Genomic DNA, 23,588 nt, shown 5'->3' with positions numbered 1-23,588 from the left:
CCGTCATGCACGTGTACCTAACTACTGATAGACGATTGTTGATGTTGAACCACAGACTTCTATATAATATTATATAGATAATATTATGTGTGTTGAACCTGTTGAAGGCTGGTCCAATACTCAAAACTCCAGAATGTTATTCTTTAATACAAAATATCTACCGCGGTAATCACAAACTCAATTCGTGATAACGAATACCTCATCTTTCGTACGTCATAGGTCATAACGTTTATTGATTATTAGTAAGCAAGACATTTAAAACAAGTATATCGAGTACCTATATACGTTACATGTCCTCACTTACCTATGTTATAACAAATACATTTTTTTTCTTTATTACTGAAGTATTGACTTATAGACTATTATAGTCTACTTGGTCTAGTTATCTAGTGTCCAGTCACTGGCTTATGTTCGTGCTCGATAGTGCTAACTGCTGAAAATATCAAAATCTATTTTGATGAACTGGTTGTATTTGAAGACTATTGTTAAAGTGTTTTAAAGCTATACTATCATTTTCAGAATTGTAAAAAGTTAGTCACATAGGATGGCATCTGCTTACAGTTCTGAAACAGTTGACGATATCACAGATATCACTGAAAGTTTGAAACAGTTATCTGTTGCAAGAGCCCAAATTAATTCGTTGAGGTATGTAATAGTGTATGTTCTTCTATAAAACTTAAAATAATAATTATTATTTTCTTCATTAGGAAACAGAATGAGTCTTTAAAAAAACAGCTGAATGAAAAAGATTTGATTGCTTCAAACGAACCAAGCACATCCAGTACCTCTGGAAAAATAGAACTATCCATTATTGGAACGATAAAAACAAAATTTAAAGAACGTAGAGGCGTTCCTCGACAACCTGGTCTCTGTCCACTAGCCCAAGCTTGTCTGACAATATCAAACTCTATATTCACTAATCCTAACCATGCTCTTGAAGGTCTCTCGGATTTCTCTCATATGTGGTAATTTAAATAAATTTAATGTTATTAGCCTGGATAAAATGTTAATTATTATATTATATTATAATTTATATTTCAGGATTTTGTTTCATTTTCATAAAAATGAAACCACTCATGTCCATGCAAAAGTATCACCACCTAGATTGAATGGATTGCGAACCGGTGTACTTGGCACTAGATCTCCACACCGACCCTCACCAATTGGTTTGTCTCTAGTGCAAATCGATAAAGTTGAAGGTAACTTTAAAAATATGTTTGTGAATAACTACTTTTTTAAATTTAAATAAGTTAGTAATATACTTGACAACTTGACCTATTGATGTAAATAAAAAAAATACATTTTGATCATGGGTATGAAAAATTTTTCAGCAACTGCATCTTCTAATATTTAATTATTCAAATAATAGTGTCTCTTAACCATTTTAATTTTAATCTTAAAAATTCTAAAAGTTAATAGTATTTTAAATTTTAGGAAATTCTGTGTATTTTTCTGGTGTGGACATGATAGATGGTACTCCAGTGCTTGATATCAAACCATATATTCCTCATTATGATGCACCAGCTTCCTTAAGATCTGACCAACACGTTTCATTATTTGATAATGGGTCACATCAAATACTATTGGATCCATTGACAACTGACCGAGAAGCACCTGATGGAGAAGAAACTGATACATATGATATGCCTCTTTCTCCACTTCATACAAGGGTATAATATTTTATTAATACATGTTTATTGTTATATACTTATTTTATAAATTACATTATACACAATAAATTTTTTGGATTAATTTATAATACAATATTGTGGTTTTGAATTTAAAACTAATTACTATGTACGCTGTTACTCATAAACTTAATTAATTTAAAAAAATAAATAGGTGCGAGTACCTCTGTGGATTACTGAACCACTGATGCAACAACTAATGGTGGAGTTCTCGCCGAGAGCAAGAGAATTTTTAGACTCATTGGATACTAATGATATTGAAGCAACTATAGTAAGCATATTGAAAGAAGACCCTCGATCAGTATATGTCCGTGAGCGTTATAGTAATCAATTTTATACATTCTTAATCGGAGGCTATCATGTGAGTTGCAAATTTGATGATAATAAACACACAATAAGTGTCTACAGAATATCATATGTTGATAATATGGAGAATGTACCTGATCAAGAAGGTGCCCAATGTTTGTCTATAGATTAATATTATTATATTATTAGTAATTTTAAGTACAATATTTTTTTTACAACTGTGTTCCTTTTTTACATCTCTCTTGAAATATTTTAACTCTATTTGTAAATATTTATTGTTAATGTGATATTATGGTATGAAAATTTATTGTTTTTTTTTTTACAAAATAAATAATCAACTTAAGTAGTTTGATGAAATCCTATGACTGTTATCGTTCTTAGTTTTAATTTATTTAGTATGATTGTTTTGTTTGTTTTTTTTTTTATATTGACCATAAATAACGAATAAATAATAATAATACAGTAGTAATAAAGTTCATAATTTACTGTAAGTATAACTTAGAAGAAAAAAAATTTTTGTGCATGCGTTAGTAATGTGTACATAAATAATATTGGTGTACCTTACTATAATAGATCTTAAAACATAATATAATATTATAATTTATAATTTATAATTAATATTACCATTCGAATGGATGTAGATCTGGGATCTGCACATGAAATAAAACCCATGAATGAATCGGGCTCTATGATGGGTTTATACATTTGAAGTGAATATCTAAATTATTACCGACTTATTTATTAACTTAATATGTTATAGGTACTCGTAATATGATAATTAATAACATACAGTTCAATATCTAATTACATTTTATCGTAGGGGCGTTATTGAGGGGGGATGAGATCCTCCTCAAAACCTTATTTTACTAATATTTTGTAATATTTATAATTTTATAGTAATCTAACTATGATATAAAATATTATAAATAATAGTGTTTATTAATAGAGTTTAAGTTTAATTTATTTTTGAGTGATATAAAGTTTACAGTTTTCTACTTAAAAAAACTTAATCCCCTATCCCCAAGACAAATTCTTAATTATGTCACTAAATTACTTAATTATCTATCAAGTATATAATGTTTATAATTATACATCGTATTTCGTATGTAATATGTATTAAGTAAGCGAATTATTAATATTTTTTTATATAATGATTTATTCATTATATAAAAAAAGGTCGAGTACACGACCGGAAGATACTGAGCGCTATCTTTGTTTGTGTGTACCTGCATGTTTCCTAGGTTAGTGATTTGTTTGTTAAAATAATATTATTATTATTATCATTATAAATGTTTTTAATAAAATGCCTGGAGTAGACATACCGATATTGATACTTTTTAATAATTATCGTCCTGTCGGTAACATGTCACGGTATCTGGTCGCTTAACAACACTATACCGCGAATCTGGATGAGCTGGGTCGACATTGCTGACATGTTTATTCCACAGTGAGTTGCCGCCGTACACTTTCTGTGTGCTATCAATATGTCGGTATTATAACTCATAGACCACAGTCATCACTACGACAAAGACCACGTCGTCGAACATGTGCATACCATTAGTTGCTATATCGCTGTACACAGTACACTAGTCCATCGCACCGGTACTTTTAACAGCCGTCCCAGCCGAGATATATATTTTGTTTTTATCGGCAATTATGGATTCGTACAAAAATAATAATTGACATTTTTCTCTCATACAAATGTGTAAATCATTGTATAAAGTAACTCGACTGCGAGTCTTCCTACGCGTTTTTTTTTTCAAAGCCATTTTTATATTACTTTATAATTATCATATTTACTTATTGTATATAATGTATAGATTGTAAATTATCAATAAACGCCAATTATTTAAAAAAAAAAGCCTTCTCACATTAAATACGTTGACGTTGACATCACTTGACATCTGTTGATCTGTGTTTGCGATGACATACGTCAACATTTCTAAACTTGATATGTAAAACTTTAACAATATAACTCGACCAAATAAACTCTGCAAAAATTCAAAATAAAAAAAAAATGTGAGTATTACATAATTATTACGATTATTTAAGGTAATACACATTACACATTAATCATTGATTTGTTCTGCAGATAATAACATTTATTATTATTATTATTTTTAAGTTTTGTCACGATTAAAGATATACTTTAGGGTATATCTTTCATCGTGAGTTTTGTATACAGTATGTCCCAAAAGTCCCGTATCACACTTAATATCTCCATAGAAAATCAATGTATTTAAACGCCGTTTTTTTTAAAGTACTAAGTATAGAAATTCTGATAGAATAGCATAAAATTCAAAAATTGTTAAAAAAATTTTTTATGCATTTAAGAACTATAAATTTTTAAGATAGCCATTTAATTGAACACATTTTTTAAACAGTTTAAAAAGAAAAATATTAAAATTCAATAAAAATTTACCAAGTTAGAGCAAGTTATGTTTTTGAATAATTGTAATAAAAAGATCAATTGTTTCAGATTTCAATAATAAAATATTTATTTCAGCATGACAATACTTTTACATACCTAATTAAAATGTTGATCTGAATAGTTGTAAAAATAGTCGTGTCTAATCGTTTGATGAGCACCGAAACTGGTTACCTATTTTTAAGTATTTTAATTATATTGCACGTATATTCAATATTTTGTATCTCTAGTACGCACCGTACGTTACGGTGACAATTTTGTGATCTGCGTTGTGCGTTACACGCTAACGCACGGGCGTGATAGTAGTATTAAGCGTTGATTTGTACTGACGTGTGGTTTCATCGAAGTACTCGATGGTACGGGATCGTGAGACAGTTTTTTTTTTATTGATATATTTAATTTATTAGCAATTATATATAATACCTATATAAAACAATAGTATCAATGGATCTAAATCCAATGATTTCTTTGCCTAAAAATAGTTATTTTTTTGTTTCAATTTAAAATATCAACTATGAGTTATTAAATATAAATTACAATAATAATACAAATTAATATGAATCAATCAATATTTTATTTAAATGCAGCAGCTAATTGTTTCATTCGGTTTAATGCACTACCGGACTTAAACCATTGTATTTGTTGTTCATTGAATGTGTGATTGAGTAATATCTCGTCACAGCTTCCATCAGTATGGCGCAATATGCATTTCAAAGGTTTTCCAGGAGTGAATTGATCAAGTCCGACCAAAGACACTTTATCAGTTAGTTGAACTTTATCATAATCCTTAGTATCGGCAAATGTCAAGGCTAATACTCCTTGTTTTTTCAAATTGGTTTCATGAATACGGGCAAAAGATTTGACAATGATCGCATGTCCTCCCAAATGACGTGGTTCTAAAGCGGCATGTTCTCTGCTACTTCCTTCGCCATAGTTTTCATCACCAAACACTACCCACGATATACCTTTAGCTTTGTATGCTCTGGCTGTGTCTGGAACTGCACCCCATTCTCCAGTACATTGGTTTTGTACCTTATTCATTTCATTATTGTCTGAATTGGTTGCACTAAAATAATAAATAAAATAATTGTATTTTATTTATTTTGATAAGAACAAAGTTATAATAACTTACGTTAAGAACATGTTATTTGATATATTGTCCAAATGACCTCGGTATTTCAACCATGGGCCGGCTGCAGAAATGTGATCAGTAGTACATTTTCCTTTCACTTTAATAAGTATAGTAAGATCTACCAAATCTTTTCCATCCCAAACTTTAAATGGTTCTAATAATTGGAGACGATTGGATTTTGGGTCTATTACCACACTCACAGCTGATCCATCAGCAGGTGGAGCTTGGTAAGTATCTTGACCTGGATCAAATCCTCTTGCGGGTAACTCATCACCAAATGGATTACTTAATTTAAATTCTTTACCATCAGCTCCCTTGATTGAATCTTTTGTGGGATCAAAGTCCAAACGCGCTTCAATGGCTAAAGCAGTAACTAGCTCTGGAGAGGTGACAAAGGCATGAGTTGCTGCATTGGCATCATTGCGTCCAGTAAAGTTTCTATTGTATGAACTGACAATGGTGTTCTTTTCACCCTTTTTGACATCTTTACGATCCCATTGACCAATACATGGACCGCAAGCATTAGCTAATACAGTACCACCAAATTCTCTCAATATTTGTGCAATTCCATCTCTTTCAATTGTTGCCCTAATTTGTTCAAAACCAGGAGTAACATTAAATGGAATTTTTGATTTACGCCCGTGAGCTAAGGCTTCTTTTGCAATTGTAGCACATCTCGACATGTCTTCATAACTTGAATTAGTGCAGCTTCCAATAAGACCAACTTTGATATCCACAGGCCAATCGTTTTTCCGGGCATTGTTTCCTAGTTTTGAAATAGGATGTGCAAGATCAGGTGTGAAGGGTCCATTAACATGAGGCTCCAGTGTTGTCAAATCAATTTCAATTAACTGGTCATAATGACTGCTATTATCAGGAGTCAATAATGACTTACTGTACTTAGCTGCTTCTTCGGCGATATCAGCACGACATGTAGCTTTTAAATAATCTGCCATTCGGTGATTAAATGGGAACAATGAAGTAGTAGCTCCAATTTCTGCACCCATATTACAGATGGTACCCATACCTGTGCATGATATATTATCTACTCCAGGTCCGTGATATTCAATTATAGCACCAGTACCTCCTTTGACAGTTAAAATATCTGCAACTTTAAGTATTACATCCTTTGATGTAGTCCAACCAGACATCTTTCCTGTTATATGAACACCAATAATTTTAGGACATTTTAGTTCCCAAGGAATATCAGCCATCACATCAACAGCGTCTGCACCACCAACTCCAATACACAAGCCACCAAGTCCACCGCCATTAGGTGTATGAGAGTCAGTACCAATCATCAATAACCCAGGAAAAGCATAGTTTTCCAAAATAATTTGATGAATAATTCCAGATCCTGGGTGCCAAAATCCAACTCCATATTTTGCTCCAGCGGTTTTCAAAAAGTTGTAAACTTCTTCATTCATTTCTTTAGCCCTTTTCAAGTCCTCAACTCCACCTACTTGAGCTTCAATTAAATGATCACAGTGAATCGTGGAAGGAACAGCAACCTTTGGCAAACCTGATGATATAAACTGCAACATAGCCATTTGAGCAGTAGCATCTTGCATTGCCACACGATCAGGTCTTAATTTTAAGTAAGATATACCACGCTTGATATCTTGATTAACAGGATCATCCAAATGAGAATAAAGCACTTTTTCTGCCAAAGACAATGGCTTTCCTAATCTATCGGAAACAATTTTAATACGCTTCTCTAGGGTTTCGTATGGCAGGAGATTGGTGTCAAACTTGCTCATAGCTACTTTGCTTGCACCAAATACGGCCGGAGATAAGTGGAAACATCTCTGCTGGATTATACCGGATACCAATTTGTATGCCATAGTGTCAAAAATTCGTCGACTATTTGCAAACTGAACTGATGATGAATGGAAAACGGATTGGTCTTTGAGCTGAAGGTATGATCGATTGTTCGAACGCGATCGCCACGTAACAATTTAAAAGCAAAAGAGTAAAACAATATTATGAATAAATAATAATACTGATTGTTCTATGCAGTCAAAATGGTTTTTGACAGGTTTGAAGGATAGGGTATCGCTGGCGGACGGATACTACGTCGCTACTCAGTGATACAAAAAACAAGAACAGAATATGTTATTCGACATACTTTTGTAATAATGAAACTATTATAATAAATTGTGCCTGTGCATTATGCATTTCAATAACAAATATATTTTAGTAAGTTGTCAATATTATTAGCCAGCAGCAATAGATAGATGTTTATAGTTTATATATCGAAAATACATTTTAATTCAAATATTAAAAAATGATGGTATTAAATAATAAATTAAAATTAAATTAAGAAATCTCACTCTGCGAACATTCTAAATCCCTGGTTTCTAAATATACCTATTTTAATAAAATAGAATAAACTGTAATTCTGTTTATAATTTAAAAAGATTTTTCAGATAGGTAACCTTTATATTTTAGTAGGTACCTATTTTTTTATATTGGCTTGTATAAATCTGTAATAAAATACCTACTCATATTTTAATAATTTTCAGTAACCAGGATATATTATGTGTCTAAACTTATTATATTTAGAAATATAAAACAGAGATTCCACGACGTAGGAATCAAATAGGTTAATTTTTCTTGTAAGTACATGTGAAAATAATATAGTTTTTTCTTTTTTCAAAAAATGTATTAAAAACATAATATATTGTGCATATAAATGCGATTTATTTTCAACTTCCAAAGAAAGTAATATGGGTAAAAAATTATAAGTTGGTAGGTACCTACTCTCTACAAAACATTGTTTCTTGTTCATACAATAAACAATAATACGTATTGATACTGGATTTATACTAAATAATGTATTATTATTTTAAAAAATATAGGTTATGTTAGACTAATAGTTAGGGTCTGGTTTTATATTCTCCAAAAAAACTGCAAATATTCTGTTAATAATCATTTAAAAATATTCAAAAATATGCAAAAAAAATGTTATCTTTTGAACTCAGTAACAATATGTAGAATGTAGAAACAAATAAAGCTGGTTTTCATCAGGCACTGCAATGGCACCGAACTTAGACGTTTTCATGAAGCAAAATCTCTAATTTTTTGTCCCATTCACCCACCTAAGCTTTTCAGCCATATCTAATAGGTATGATATGAAAATACATACAGGTGTGGATTTCTAACTTCTGTGTTCACATTATCAGTTATCAATATTGTAATATAAATAACACTTATTTAATTTTGTTAACCCATTTATTTGTATTTATTTATTTAATTTTAATTTCATATAATGAAATATTGGGCCCCACTGAGAATACTCGTGTGGGAGCCCATTAATCCTTAGAACATACCAATACCCACTTAAGTAGTGAAGCGATCACTTCACATAATATATAGGTTCGGCGCCAGCATTGAGGTACTGATAAGGTAGGTAACACCAATCGGCAATCAGTTGCTACAGCTGAGTTCACTGTATATACATCAATACATGTCATGCTGTGAAATCAGTGAAATCACTTTCCTAAACATAATTCAATCACTGAGTAGCGGCATTTGCAGCGGATTTTAAAGACATCAACATGATTAAATTAAAATTTGAGAAAATTTGTTTTAAATTTAAAATAATTACAATTTCAAAAATTAGACCAATCATTATTTTTGTAAAATACAAAATATTATTAAAATAAAAAAATGCAAATTGTATAAATTCAATACAAATAGATAATATAAATGTATCATTAGAAGGAATATATATTTTTATTTTTAATAAAACCTGATTACTGAAATCACTGAAATCACTCATGTGAATATAGTTTATTTTACATATTTGCACAACTGTGCATCGTTTCTATATTTCAATCGCATCAATAAAGATTTTTAGAATAGGTTTAGTATAAATAAAAAATAAATGGATAAATTAAAAAATAAATATTTTATACATTTCATGGTATAGCTATAAAGTTATAAATTTAAAAACTTTGTAAAATAAAAGATAATGAAGAGGACTTAAATTAATATCTATTTTATAATTTTCATTTTTTTTTTAATAGATATTAATTGGAAATTACTATACCTACTTAACTGTCTGGATAGGTAATGGATATACTATATAAGTATCTACCTATTTTCAAGTATTGCTATTGAATTATAATTCCTACCAAAATGCTCTCTAACAATTTCAGAAATGCATTACAAATTTATACAATATGAATATTCTGTGATTGTATGATGGCATTAATTTAATATTTATCAAGCAAAATATTAAACTATCTGTTCATGATTCAAGTATAGTATTTTACTATTTTTAACATTGTTCATTACGCAACTGTCATAATTTGATTATTAAGCATATAAGTTGTAACATAGAAATTGTTGACAACCAGCAGTTATACGGACGTCAATAATTGTGTATGTGTACATTATGATCTAAAGTTGATAAATAACCCAATGTCATAATACATAAAGTATGAAAGATATTAAATATATCTTAATATATAATAAATTGATCACCATAAAATAAAAGCAATATTAACCAATATACATAAATAAACAATATTAGTATCAACTATCAATTGTAAAAGATAGTAATAAAATAATTGAACATACATTTACATCCATTTGAATAAATAATGATAATCCTTGTTATTTTATTAAGTAATTAATTATAATACCCAAAAATATTTTAAAATACATATAAAAACAAAAGATTACACAAGATAAATAAACACACCAAATTTTGTTTCAACAGTTTAAAGAAGAAAAAAAATATAATTTTAATAATAAACAAACAAAACTTCCTGAATACACAACAGGATAAGACACCATGATATTTGTTGTGTTATCTTCATTGGAAAACAAAAACCACAGTGGGTTTAATTGTATATTAACAAAATAATTGACTATAAAATGCCAGGCATTTTGTAATAATGTTTTTAAATTAGATGATTTTCCCAACATAATAAAAAACATTGATATTATTACAGTTTGTTATGTTTTCTTACAGTGGGGCATGCATATGCATGTAAAATTAATGAGAGTTGGTGCAGGATAGAGGAAAGCAAAATAGTAAGTAATAAATATTAAGTTAAATACATATTAGGAATAAATATATCTATATATATTAAGATAAGAGCTATTGAACTGCGTTGAAAATCAACTGATATCGTTCATATTTAATCCAAACTTTTAATATTGTAGGAATATCCCTGAACAATTCCCATAAAGACACACACAACAACCATGATAAATTCTACATAAAAACTACAAAATAACTACAAAGAAAATATGTTTTACTTATTACATAAATGATTAAATGAAAAATTCTTGAAGCTTTAAAAGTAGCAAAACAGAATACTACAATTTGGGAGATCATCACTTAAAAAGTTTGAAAAACACCATAATGTAATAAATATTTTTCAATTAAAGAAAAATGAAAAAAGAGCATAATTCCTAATTGCTGTTCCACTGTAATTTTGATTATATATTAAATTTGTTAATTATTTTTGTCTTTCAAAGAATTGGTCATGTTTAGCTTTGACATTTGATACTATTAAATCTTCAATCTCAATTCCTTTTTCAATATCTGTTGGAGTCAATAAAATATCTTCAATGACACCATTCTGAGCTATTATCTTGACATTATGTTTCCTTGTATGTAGTAAGTTCCCAATAACAAGCTATAAAAATTATGAAAATACAAAAAAAAAATTATAAAATGTTAGAATGTTATATAATTAACTTTGACATAATAATAAATAAATTAATATTGATTATAAAGTAATTATTTAAACTCACTTGATGTTTGTACTTAGTAAGAGCCCCTTTGGCTTTCTGTTCTAAAATCTCATTATCAGTCTCTAATTTGAATGAAATAATGTAAGCATTTGGAGCCCAAATATGAGTAACAGCATATAAAACTTTAGGTACCAATCGTAAAGCAATCATTGGAGGTCCATCATGAGATTGAACTTTATGTACAGCCTACAAGAGGAATCTCATTGTTATTAAAATATAAAATATTGTAAGTACCAATGCATAGTTAAATATATATACATCAATAAAACTGTTAAATATAAATGACAATGAATACAAATTTAAGCATATTGTTAATAGAAATATGCTTTTTAATATTTCAAAGAATAGCATAATAAACAACAACATACCATTTCACTAGGCGGTATATAAAAGTCTGAAACAGCAGCAGCTAAGTATAGTAAAGAATACTTGGTATCCATAAGCATGCAAGAACCTCTCAGTAACCACATATACTCTATCAAAGTAGTGAAAGGAACTGTTAAGATTCTGTTAGCATTTTTAGCATCTCTGTACTTCTTAAATATTGGCAAGAGCGTATCAAGTTCACTTTGTTTTACTGAAATAAATATAATTATTAATGATTAAAAAAAAATCTATACAATGAACAATTATTTTATATTTACCTTGAATTGATTTATCATCTACAATCTCCAGTTTATCTAATAGAGATTTGTTGAAATGGCGAACAAATGGCTCCAATGAATTGGAACTAGAAAATAAAACATAATTGTATAAAACTATAGACTAGAATATCTATACCAATGTAATACCATTGTTTTTTTAATAAATTTAAATATATAATAAAAGCAATGGTTATATTTAAGTTAAAAATTAAGATAATTAATAAAATAATATATTATACATAGATATTTTAGTTTTAGAATTAAGTGATTGCTTAACGATACTGTCAATAATAAATTTATTTATTTTATTCACAATAGCCATTACTTTTACAAAATGCATTGAACGAATTATATATATTCAAAAAAACTTCTAAAAACCAAAAATACTAATAATCATATTATTGTCTATATTAATACATATACAATAAACATAATATTATAAGTTATATAGGTACTTATTCTTATATTTATGAATAATTCATAGAGAAATATTTATCATAATTTGTATGATACAGGTAGAATAGAAATTGTTTAAAATAAAAAGATTAAATCAATCATAATTGAATAATAATATCTTAAAACAAATCTAAAATTTGATAATTTAAAAGTATTAAGATTCCAAATAGTTATAGACTCGTATGTACCAAATTATTAATTAGTAATCAATAATTACTAACATTACTAAGTAACTTAATTTACCATTAACATTATTAAACATTATTAAAATATTCTAACCATTTAATGCATATATATATATATAAACTGTAATAGACACAATCTTGTATATTTTACTATTTTTTATTTTTCGTGTCATTATTATTGTTACAATAAATTTGTAAATCATATTATTCATACATTATTTTAGATATCAAATTACCAATCCTATTTTGGTAAAACACTACATAAAATCATAGGTTTGTTTTAATACTTTTAAATATATAACCACTATGAACTAAATGCTAAAACATTATTATACATAATATATTTATTATAAAACCTTAGAACTTAGAGTTATGTTACTCACTAGATATATTAGTTAAATATAAAATTAGTCAGAAAGTCAAAAATATGCAATAGTAGCATAAGTTCAGAAATAAGCAACTAACAACTTTAACATCTATAATTTTAAATTTCATATTTTTAATCAACTCTACTATTGTTTCCAGTGTTAAAAATAAATATTGGATCCGAAACTATTATTTAAATATTTTACAAACCAAAAGCAAATTATTTTTAATGTATTAAACTCAATTTTTCATGTTAATAATTTTAATAATAAAAACTTTTTTTTTAATTTATGCATAAATTACATTAGAAATTTTGAATTTTGAATACACAAAACTAAAATTTTAGTTTTTTTTTTAAAACTGTATCAGATTTGTATATTGGATCGTAACTGTAATAAAAGTATTTTATTTTTCTAGGAATCTAACTAAAACCAAAATTCATTAAGATTCCAACACCTGATTTTTACAAAAAAAACTAATAACTAATTAATAAATTTACTCACCGATAAAGAAATATAACAACATATCCAGCATCAAGAAAGTATTCAGCAGAAGCGGAACCTCTAGTTCCTAGACTAAAATTATCAACAAAGCGGACAGTATTTTGTTCAATTGGGACTGTAGTTCCTCCAGACTATATAAAGGAATTTAATTATTATTATTTTTTACATTTGTTATTACAATAAATTCCTTTATAATATATTAATTGCTAATTGCTAATATCTCAAATAAAATTACTTTCTTATTAATTTAAACTTAAAATTGTGATATTTTTATTTTCACCTGTAACATAACAAGTGTTATTTCAGAAAATCAAAACTAACTTAAGTATATTTTTATTACATAAAGCATAAAACCTTTTTAATTTATTCTAAATAAATACATTTTTAGAGAATACATTTAAAAAATGTGTGCAATAATACAATTTAACTTCCCACTCTTTATGGTAAGAAACTAAATAGGTGAAAACCAACTACTGTAACATACATTATGTGCATTATTGTTATATTAATTGTATTTTATTGATTCTATTGATCATAAATTGTTTCTTTTATTCCAAATAATTAATTTATAATTTCATATTTTCATGACATTATAAAATATTATCCTAATGTACAAGAAATTGAATAATTTAAGTATAATTATACCATTATATTAAATTATAACTGGTAAGCAATACCAGTATGTCATTAATTATTGATAATTATTTAAAAATAGGACTAATACGTTGAATTAATCAACACTCCTCCCCAAAGTATTATACTCTAGCAATGTACCACTATACGTAACCTATACATCTTTGGATACTGTTATAATAAATATAAACTATAAATAAGTTATTAATTTAATATTTTTTAATTAACTAATTAGATATTTACTTAACTAATAACATGTGTCATGTTGCCTTATTTAATTACTTATCAATAATTGATTATCTATAGTCTATACCTATAGTCTGACAAATATTTTATTAAAACATATTTATTAACAAAATGTTCTTAGTTTTATTACCATAATATCAATCAATCAAATTAATCGAATAGAGAACATAACATCTATATATTTGTCACTAGCATAATGTATTATTTAGGTAACTACTTTTTTTGTTTTATTTAAAATTCAACTCATATTTATTATTACATTTTAGAGACATAAATAATATGTATTATTAATTATTATATTATGTAAGTAATTATACTTACAGTTATCAAAACCATTTTTTCGTTTTCATGGCTGCAGACAAAATTTTCTACAGAAGTTATAATAGATTCATAGTTTGAAGGAGAAGGGTGCGTGTCATAAAATGATTCCCAATCCATTTTTTTAGTAGTTATAATCTATGAACACAAATTTTAAAATTTATTGAAATCATGAATAATTTTGAAAATTTATACTTGACCAATTATGATTATAAGTAAACTATCCTTGAAAACTAAAAAAAAAATACTAAACCTTCAATGAATCCATGTAAGTAATATTGTATACCACAATATCTACTACCAAAACTTGTTTACAACCAATACCATAAATTATATAATTTATCTTGAACCCATAAGTGAATCTAGTTTAAAATCCAATAATATTGAATTTTGATTATTCTATAAAATATATTATGCCTTCCTTTCTAAACAAGGGCACCCGTTATGAAAGAGAGAAGGGGCATTAACTCCTCCCTTAGCTTGCTTTAGAGTTTGTCTTACAACATAAATATTAACTGATGAAAGTATGAAATATGTTTTTAGTTTTTATAACATTATAAATAACCTAGATACAAATCTCTGAGATAATATTATGAGAAAATACCAGCATAACCTGTGCTCTAAAGGATTAAACTGACAAATGACAGTTATTATTCATATATTTTTTAGATGATTTTAGCCACTTGAAAAGAAAACTAATATTAAATTGTCAGACTATTTGTCTTTTTCACATTTCCACCAACATAATTGATCATCTAAAAACATATAAATACTTTACTTTACAGAAATGCTAAATACATTTAGAAAAATAATCTAAAAAGAAATTTAAAAAGAAATATGAAAACCATAAATAATATAAGTTATCAAGACTTACTTATATAATATAAGTAAGTCTTGGAAACACCTACAAAGTAACTTGGTAACGACTGCTATATTTATCTCCGTGGGCAAGGGTTGAGTTCTATACTTTTATTGTTTCACATACTATTTAACATGACAAAATATATTTTATCATGCTATTTAATATTTGTAACTACCATATTAATACATATTAAAAAAAAACATTTATGTGAAGATGAAGTATTTGCTGACATAGGCCCCTAGATAGGTAGTAGCCAGTAGGTAATAGTACACTAGGCATTTAACATTTTATCAGTAGGGGGTCCAGTGGACGTGTAGTGTGTACTATAAAGTATGTAACATAATAGGTATACTGTTATATTGTATTTATGTTCATTGGCTACACATTACGTGGTGTTTTCGTAAACGGGTTGTATTGGCGGGAGACGGGGGACAGGGAAAAACACTTAGTATACGTACCGGTCGACTTCTGTAGTGTGTACGACTGTACCAGTTCGGCGTAAACGGAATAAGTACCCAAATTACACGACTACGATGACGACCACTTTATTTTCTCTTTACACTACTATACACGACGACGACGACAACCAGTCAACATTCGGCAACAATAACAACAGGTGTGTCGTCCCGGCGGCGTCAAAGTTGAGTACCTGAGTACTTGAACGTGTGGATTTTAGAATAGTTTTTAGATTTAATCTAAAGGGAACACAAGGGGTAGGGGAGGGGGCTCGTCGAGCAACATGACCATGTCGATAATTCCCACCCACCGACGCCGTGATGACGACCGTCCGTAACGGGATACGTTCTGAGTTGGAGTGTGCGTGCAATAAAAATATCATCTACCGCGACAACTACAACACGGTAAGTCGTTGTACACGTCACGCGACTACCGAGTACCGAAGCTAAAAAAAATAATTGAACGAAAAGCGAAAACAACCTCCATCGTCGTCGGCGGTGGTTTGATAAGAAAACGCCGCTACGTGTGATAACCGCCGCCGTAGGAGAGTGTCGGCGTTTCACAATTCTTTGGATTATTTACATCATCATTGTTATCGGACTAGTGGCCGGGCCAACGGGAACGGATGATTAGCGCGCGCACACAGCCCATTGGCCGGTGGCCGCGATACCGCGTCGGGAAATCCGACTATCTGAGCGGCCGGGTGATAACGTGACGGCGGCGAACTGCGAACGCCGAACACCACTCGTGCGCGGCTTACCGCTGTGTGTGCGTACACAGTGCACACCACCGACCGCCACCTCAGCCATCGTTCACAGTCTGTGATAAATGACGAAATAATCGACAGACAAACGAACAGCGGACAGACCTTACCTCGCCGGCCAGCCGACGGAAACACCGACACACCGTGACAGTGCCGTCTCGCTTGTCGTCGCGGACGAAACGTCAACACAATTTGTCGAGCGAACTGACCGACACGACGATCACCACCGTTGCAAGCAGTAGCAGTTGACCACCGCGCACACCGGCGATCGCGACGCTATCATCGCACGGCAGTCAGCGGTCGTACGCGTAGTGGTAGTAGTAGTAACAGTAGACGGTATTATACTATTATAGTGTGAGCAGTCGATAGTCGTAGTAGTAGTAGTGTTGACGGCGGCAGCTGTTGAGTGTTCATGTACGTGTTGAACGTGTGTGACGTCGCGTGACCGACAACGACCGCGCGATCCGACCCGCCGGACACGGCTAAGTCGGCGCAAACCATTGCCGCTGGTGCTACGTAGCTACCGGTCGACGTCTAGCAGCGGCGGGCGCGCAGTAGTTGTTCTTCGACGGCGACAGACAACCCGACCGTCACGATGACTCTGCAGGCCATCAAGTACGAGAACGGCACGTTGGAAGTGCTCGATCAACTGCTGTTGCCCAAAGAGTCCAAGTACATACCCATTTTGGGCGTCGAGGACGGATGGAAGGTCATCAACAAAATGCAGGTACGTGGTGTGCAGCAGACGTTTCGAAACTTTAACCCCTCCACCCTTGCCCGCTTAACATGATGGATTGTTAGAGACGTGCGCCGACGACCATGTGGGCAAACGCCATGTCAACAAGCTCATCAGTTTTAATGGTGATGCTTACATAAAACTATTATGGTAGATCGAGTTCCTAAAGTTTGCAATGATTTACCACATTATAATCATCAAATATATCTCATCTTAGTCACTCTAATAATACATTACCTAGTATATTACTAATGTCAGTGCACTGTATGTCTGCAAATTCTTTAGATTAATATACTGCCTATACATAGGCCCTTGAAAAACAATTTTGTTTTATCTCTTGCTATTTATAATCTATTAGTACATCATATACTGCCTCTATTGTACCTACTGATTTTCTAGTCACTATTTACTCAACAGGTTATAATTCCTATAGTTGAATACAAATTAGTGATTTTAAATGATACTAGTTGAAGTTAGGAACTCATTATAGGTAAAATATATAATATATTGTTTTAGATTTATAAATAAAAAAATTGTTGGTATCAAGCTTCTTTTCTAACCAACCCCTCCTCTTCATAGACAAATTATATATATTTTTTTGTATTCAACATTATAGAGATAAATTTACAAATCTGTCAATATGTCTAATTAAATACTTTCAATTAGGTAAGTGTAAAACAATTGAAAATCTTTTCCTTCAACAAAATTACAATAGTTTTTACCAATCTTTTTCATGTGACGTGACTAGATTGTATTTCCATCCCATTTTTGGACTTTGAACACAAGAGCCATTAGGTAATTAAATCCAGTTTGGTTTAAAAATATTTTCTTCATATTGAGGCTTATTATTAGGTTCACAAAGTATTTAATAAGCAATTTTTTTTAAATTACACTATTTATTAATTAAATTCTTTTATTTTTTATCTAATGTAATCTATTAGTTTAATTTATATTGGTTTAAATTAGTACAACCGATTGTTATTATTTAAAGATTGTATATATTTCTTACATTTGTAAGAAATTAACTTTACTTATTTAAGTACTCGCCAAAAAAATTAGTTAGGTAACTAACATTTATTTATTTACATTAACTAGGCATTAGTCAAAATTAATAAAGAAAAATCCATCAATAATTGATTTAAGTAATAGCTGTTATTACTCTACCCAAACACCCTAGCCATATTTTTTGTTAAACATATTGATCATATTATATTTAATATTTTTGAATAATGTTAAGAACTTTAACTAGTATAGTAGGTGTATCATGAATAACTATGTTATGTATTTAATTATGAATTATTAGTTAGTTATATTTAAAAATAAAATATAGTTATCAAATATACATACATGTATTACATTGTAAATGTTCATTATAATTGATAGGTACCTAATAATTTGTATATTAAATCTTTCTCATCTTCCATACCATCTATACACTAAATATAATGTTGCAATGTTTGATTAATTCATATGAGATAAAAACTTAATAGTATTTTGTATAAGAAGTTTAAAAAAATTAATTTGACCAAATATTATGTATAAATATATAATGTAATTACATTCTTATCTTATTCTTATGTTTTAACGTGTTGAATACATTTAATGTTTTATGATTAATAAAAAATGATAATAAATATCATAAAAATATAATTTAATTTGTACCTCAATTTGCACTTATCTTATTAATGAAAACTTTAATATTTAAACAAAGAAAACTAAATAACCTTATGAATTACTTATAGAACGTATGTTACATACATTTTAGATATCTTTAGGTACGTGCTTAAAAAGTAAAACATCATATTAATTTATATGATACATTAAATATATATTGCTTACTGTTATTTAGTTAAATATATTTGGTCATATGGCCAAGGTAATGTACATTAAAGATTAAACATAAGAAGATTAACATTACATAATTATCTACCTAAATAAAATAACTTAAGATAAACAAAAAAGATTTAACATAAGTAAAAGATATAAATTAGTAGGTATAGGTATAGATAGATACAAATATAATTAATTAGTGCAATAATAAATCAACATTTATATTTTATATTAAATAAAAATATTAAAAAACTTGAAACTTAAACTTTTCCAGTTTTTATCCATCCTATTGTAAGAATCTGTTGTGACTATTGAGTTTTTTTGCTTCATATTATATTAAAATGAATAAATAGAATACAAATATACAATTTTAATTACAACTTATGTTTTAGGTTCTTACATTAAATATATATATATATATATATGTATATTTTCTTATAGATTTGCTCAACATACATATTTTACCTTTGTTATTAAAAAGTTGTAGAACATTAAAAAGACATTAGGTACCTATGTACTTAAGCCGAATAAGAAGAAGACCTGGTGGGCGTGGTTAAAACAATTTTTCAAGCACTCCTAAATGTTGCTACTTGTATACAGAGTGTGTATAACCAATCTAAAACCAGTTGAGCTAAATCAGACATTAATATACATGCGCTGTCTGGTCATCTTTACTATACTACCTAGATATAGTTGTATACAATTCGACAATTTATATTTGTATTTGAAATAATAAAGTATATGCATATATGGATATTACAATTTAATATTAATTATAATCAATGATAAAAAATGTATATATTTATTATAATTAATAAAAAACTTAATGATTCACAAATACTGTAATTACCTGTTTAAATTAACTATTCCACGTGTATTTACATATATTTTTTTGCAATTTTTTTAATTTATCTAATGTTATTTGTAGGTACGCGGTGCTCCAGCCATTGCCATTGTTGGATGTTTAAGTTTGGCTGTAGAAATATCAAAAGAAGAGTTTGAAAAAAAAAAGGCTCTTCGGCGAGAAGTTGAGGGTAAACTAAATTATTTAATATCTGCTAGACCTACTGCTGTAAATATGAAACAGGCAGCAGATCATTTAATATCTTATATAAACTCTTTGGATAATGATGAATCAATTTCTGCACAAGAAATGCAAGCTAGGTAAATTTCTGTTATGATAAATTATCTTATCAATCTTTGTTTAGTACATTAATTTATTTGTTAGGTTTGTAGCAGCTATAGAAGCAATGTTAGAAAAAGATATATCAGATAATAGATCAATAGGAGAATTTGGAGCTAAAGCAATTTTAAACAATGTTACGGATGGTGAACAAGTTCGTATTTTAACGCATTGCAATACTGGTTCATTAGCTACAGCATATTTTGGTACAGCATTAGGTGTTGTACGTTGTCTACACTCTGCTTCAAGACTGGGTAAAATATTTTTTTATATTTCATATATTGTACCATTACCGTTTTATAAGTCTTGACTTGTTAATTCAAATATTAGATGACAAGTTAACATATTAAACCAATATGTATTTTAACATTATTTAATTATTTTTAGAAAATTGTTATTTTACGGAAACAAGGCCTTACAATCAAGGCGCTAGATTAACTGCTTATGAATTAGTTCATGATAAGATACCATCAACCCTGGTCTGTGATAGTACTGTTGCTTATTTAATGAAGACTGCTCAGATAAATGCTGTTGTTGTTGGTGCTGATAGGGTGGCAGCTAATGGAGATACTGCTAACAAAATTGGGACCTATCAAGTTAGTATAATCTAATTAATTGTTTAAAATACAAATTATTGATATTTAATAAAATATTAATCAAAAATTAAATTTTTAGTAATATTAGTTATAACTTGTTTATTTTTCCAACAGATTGCTGTAGTTGCCAAGCATCACGAAGTTCCATTTTATGTAGCTGCTCCATTAACTTCAATTGATTTTAATGTAAATACTGGTGATAATATAGTAATTGAGGAAAGGCCTCAAGTGGAAATGACTCATATAAATAATATTAGAATAGCTTCTCCAGGTAAAAAAAAAAAATAACAACAATAATAATATTTTATTTGTCAATAAAAACAATAATTACATTTGAATTTTAAAAACATTAAATATTGACGCTTCCCCAATAATTGGATAGGGGATAATAAACATTGTTTAGTAATATATATTTTATAATATATTATTATTTTCATTGATCAATATTTTTAATATTTATGATTTAAATAAAATAATGTGATTTGTAGTTAATTATTGATGGTAATAATTATAAATTAACGCAATACTTAGTAAGCACGATTCACTGGTATATAATAAATTATATGTAAAGCATGTAAAAACAAAATTGTTTAATTATTTCCAAAAAAAAAATATAGATAGTAGTGTATAGAAGAGATTGGAAGTTTTATTATGCAATATTTATAATAAATTTCTCCTTTAAAGTAAATTATCTAATTAAATATTATCTAAATAGTTATTCATAAACTGTATAATTAATTTTCTGTGCCTATTATTTACTATAAATTTAATATTTCTACGGAGAGCACTGTAGATGTTGGTAATATAAATTTGGTACTTTACAGTGGACAGTATACTTGCAGCCATAAATTTTTTTCTTAATATTCTTTTAAATTTATCTATATTAATTTTCATTATAAATTATAGCTTAGAATAAATAATCCAAATTAACTGAAACAAGTACCTTCATAGCTTACTATACTAAATTACTATTATTATTGTCCACAGTACTCCTTATGGTGAAACTAAATGTAACTATACTAAATTATATATTTCTGGTATTTTTATTTTACAATGAGATATAGACATAAAAAAATAATAAATTTTATATATATCTATTTAAAAATTTGAAAAACAAAGCTAGGTCATATATAAATATATATATTCTTCTATGTACGTTTAATGGTATGGAAACCAATTACAGTTTAATTTTTCCTAAGTGAATATATTATATATCAAACTACCTAATTATGTACATTTTTTTTTTATTTATAAATCTACAATATAATTTGTTTTTACAGTTCATTTATTTTATTATACTTAATTATTATTTAAAATACCATCTTCAATAATAAACTAGTGTATTGAAACATTTTTTATAAACCATATTTTACATTCATATTAAAACAGATAATTATAAAATATGTAATGTGTTAAACAATCTAACATGATTGTTTTCTAAAAAAAAACCTGTATTATTAAAATTGCTTAAGTTTAAAATTCTATAGATTTTTAAATATCTATTTTTAACTAATTAAAATAATTATTAATTTTATAAAAGAACTATATTTAAATAATTTCAGGTGTAACTTGTTGGAATCCAGCATTTGATGTAACACCAGCTCGACTGATAACTGGAATAATCACTGAAAAGGGTGTTTTCCGACCGTCTGAACTCTCCACACTCCAGTCTCAATTGCAAGATCATAAAAACTCACTTCCTCAACTGTAATACATACCTAAATATTATATCATTGCACAAATGCATCGTACAACTTTTTTATAAAAAAAATAAAATTAGGCTATTTTTTATAATATATGTATGCAAAAGCTACATTCCTAAGCCAACGACATCAATTTTTATTTATGTGTAAATGTATAATCATAATATTATTGTCTGTTAAAAATATTTTTAATATTATATGGAAACAATTCCATAGGCAAAGAGAGCATAAATACATTGAAAATAGACCAATTATTACTTATATATTTTAATTTAGTCAAGTATAGTTGTGATACAAGTTATAATAATATTATTTTTATAATGGAATTTAATTATATATGTGTATATAAAGTACATGTATATACATGGGGTTTAAATAATTTTTATTGGAAAAAAAAGCATGGCTAATAAATCATTTTCAAATTATTTTCATAATGGGCTTTACAAAGAAAAATTCAAAATTTTTATACTTCATATTTTAACAATTCAAATACGAAACTAAATTTTTAATTTTCTAAGCATTTTGTATTCTATATTCTAACATAATTAAGATGAAGATTGATGTTATTCAATCATTATAATTATAGTTTAATTTATTTCAAACCTTTAATTTGGGTCGGTATACACCCATATCTAATTTAATCCTATGTATATGATTTATTGTAAAATTCCCTTTCGAATTTTTACTTTATGTACTTATGGCGTTTTTATTAGCCCATCGTGATAATTGATAAGCTATATATTATTATATACACAAAAATATTAATGTGTATATCGTAT

At 28.2% G+C, this 23,588-nt stretch overlaps 4 protein-coding genes and 1 long non-coding RNA gene across 7 annotated transcripts; 2 read left to right on the top strand and 3 right to left on the bottom strand.

Annotated features, from left to right (window-relative positions):
* The first annotated feature begins 212 nt into the window (after positions 1-212).
* LOC113553856 (tRNA (adenine(37)-N6)-methyltransferase) lies at positions 213-2,424 on the top strand. The gene is made up of 5 exons (XM_026957409.1): positions 213-645; positions 708-965; positions 1,042-1,199; positions 1,435-1,670; positions 1,843-2,424. The coding sequence occupies exons 1-5, from the start codon at positions 545-547 to the stop codon at positions 2,164-2,166; spliced, it is 1,077 nt and encodes a 358-aa protein (XP_026813210.1). The 5' UTR covers positions 213-544; the 3' UTR covers positions 2,167-2,424.
* On the bottom strand, positions 1,458-4,729 carry LOC113553857. The gene is made up of 3 exons (XR_003405217.1): positions 4,522-4,729; positions 3,866-3,985; positions 1,458-1,614 (listed from the first exon to the last, which is right to left on the bottom strand). It is a non-coding gene; the product is annotated as an uncharacterized LOC113553857 (long non-coding RNA).
* A 266-nt stretch (positions 4,730-4,995) lies between these two features.
* On the bottom strand, positions 4,996-7,434 carry LOC113553855 (probable aconitate hydratase, mitochondrial). The gene is made up of 2 exons (XM_026957407.1): positions 5,555-7,434; positions 4,996-5,488 (listed from the first exon to the last, which is right to left on the bottom strand). The coding sequence occupies exons 1-2, from the start codon at positions 7,396-7,398 to the stop codon at positions 4,996-4,998; spliced, it is 2,337 nt and encodes a 778-aa protein (XP_026813208.1). The 5' UTR covers positions 7,399-7,434.
* Positions 7,435-10,269: 2,835 nt separating this feature from the next.
* On the bottom strand, positions 10,270-16,345 carry LOC113553848 (uncharacterized protein C4B3.18). 2 transcript variants are annotated; one of them, XM_026957400.1, is made up of 7 exons: positions 16,001-16,345; positions 14,684-14,818; positions 13,484-13,614; positions 11,974-12,059; positions 11,698-11,906; positions 11,330-11,515; positions 10,270-11,211 (listed from the first exon to the last, which is right to left on the bottom strand). In XM_026957400.1, exons 2-7 carry the CDS (start codon positions 14,798-14,800, stop codon positions 11,032-11,034), a joined length of 909 nt encoding a protein of 302 aa, XP_026813201.1. In that variant the 5' UTR covers positions 14,801-14,818; positions 16,001-16,345; the 3' UTR covers positions 10,270-11,031. The 2 variants fall into 2 exon arrangements, with proteins under 2 accessions (XP_026813201.1, XP_026813200.1); XM_026957399.1 differs by lacking the exon at positions 16,001-16,345 and adding an exon at positions 14,934-14,963.
* Positions 16,346-16,640: 295 nt separating this feature from the next.
* Positions 16,641-22,933, top strand: LOC113553847 (methylthioribose-1-phosphate isomerase). 2 transcript variants are annotated; one of them, XM_026957398.1, is made up of 6 exons: positions 16,641-17,488; positions 20,256-20,491; positions 20,556-20,764; positions 20,898-21,106; positions 21,221-21,377; positions 22,690-22,933. In XM_026957398.1, exons 1-6 carry the CDS (start codon positions 17,357-17,359, stop codon positions 22,815-22,817), a joined length of 1,071 nt encoding a protein of 356 aa, XP_026813199.1. In that variant the 5' UTR covers positions 16,641-17,356; the 3' UTR covers positions 22,818-22,933. The 2 variants fall into 2 exon arrangements, with proteins under 2 accessions (XP_026813199.1, XP_026813198.1); XM_026957397.1 differs by having other exon boundaries at positions 22,669-22,933.
* Positions 22,934-23,588: the final 655 nt, after the last annotated feature.

This window comes from Rhopalosiphum maidis, chromosome 2 (genome assembly GCF_003676215.2).
Source record: "Rhopalosiphum maidis isolate BTI-1 chromosome 2, ASM367621v3, whole genome shotgun sequence".
Taxonomy (NCBI): Eukaryota; Metazoa; Arthropoda; class Insecta; order Hemiptera; family Aphididae; genus Rhopalosiphum; species Rhopalosiphum maidis.
Note: the sequence above shows the minus strand (reverse complement) of the source record. Positions and strands in the feature narration are given on the sequence as shown.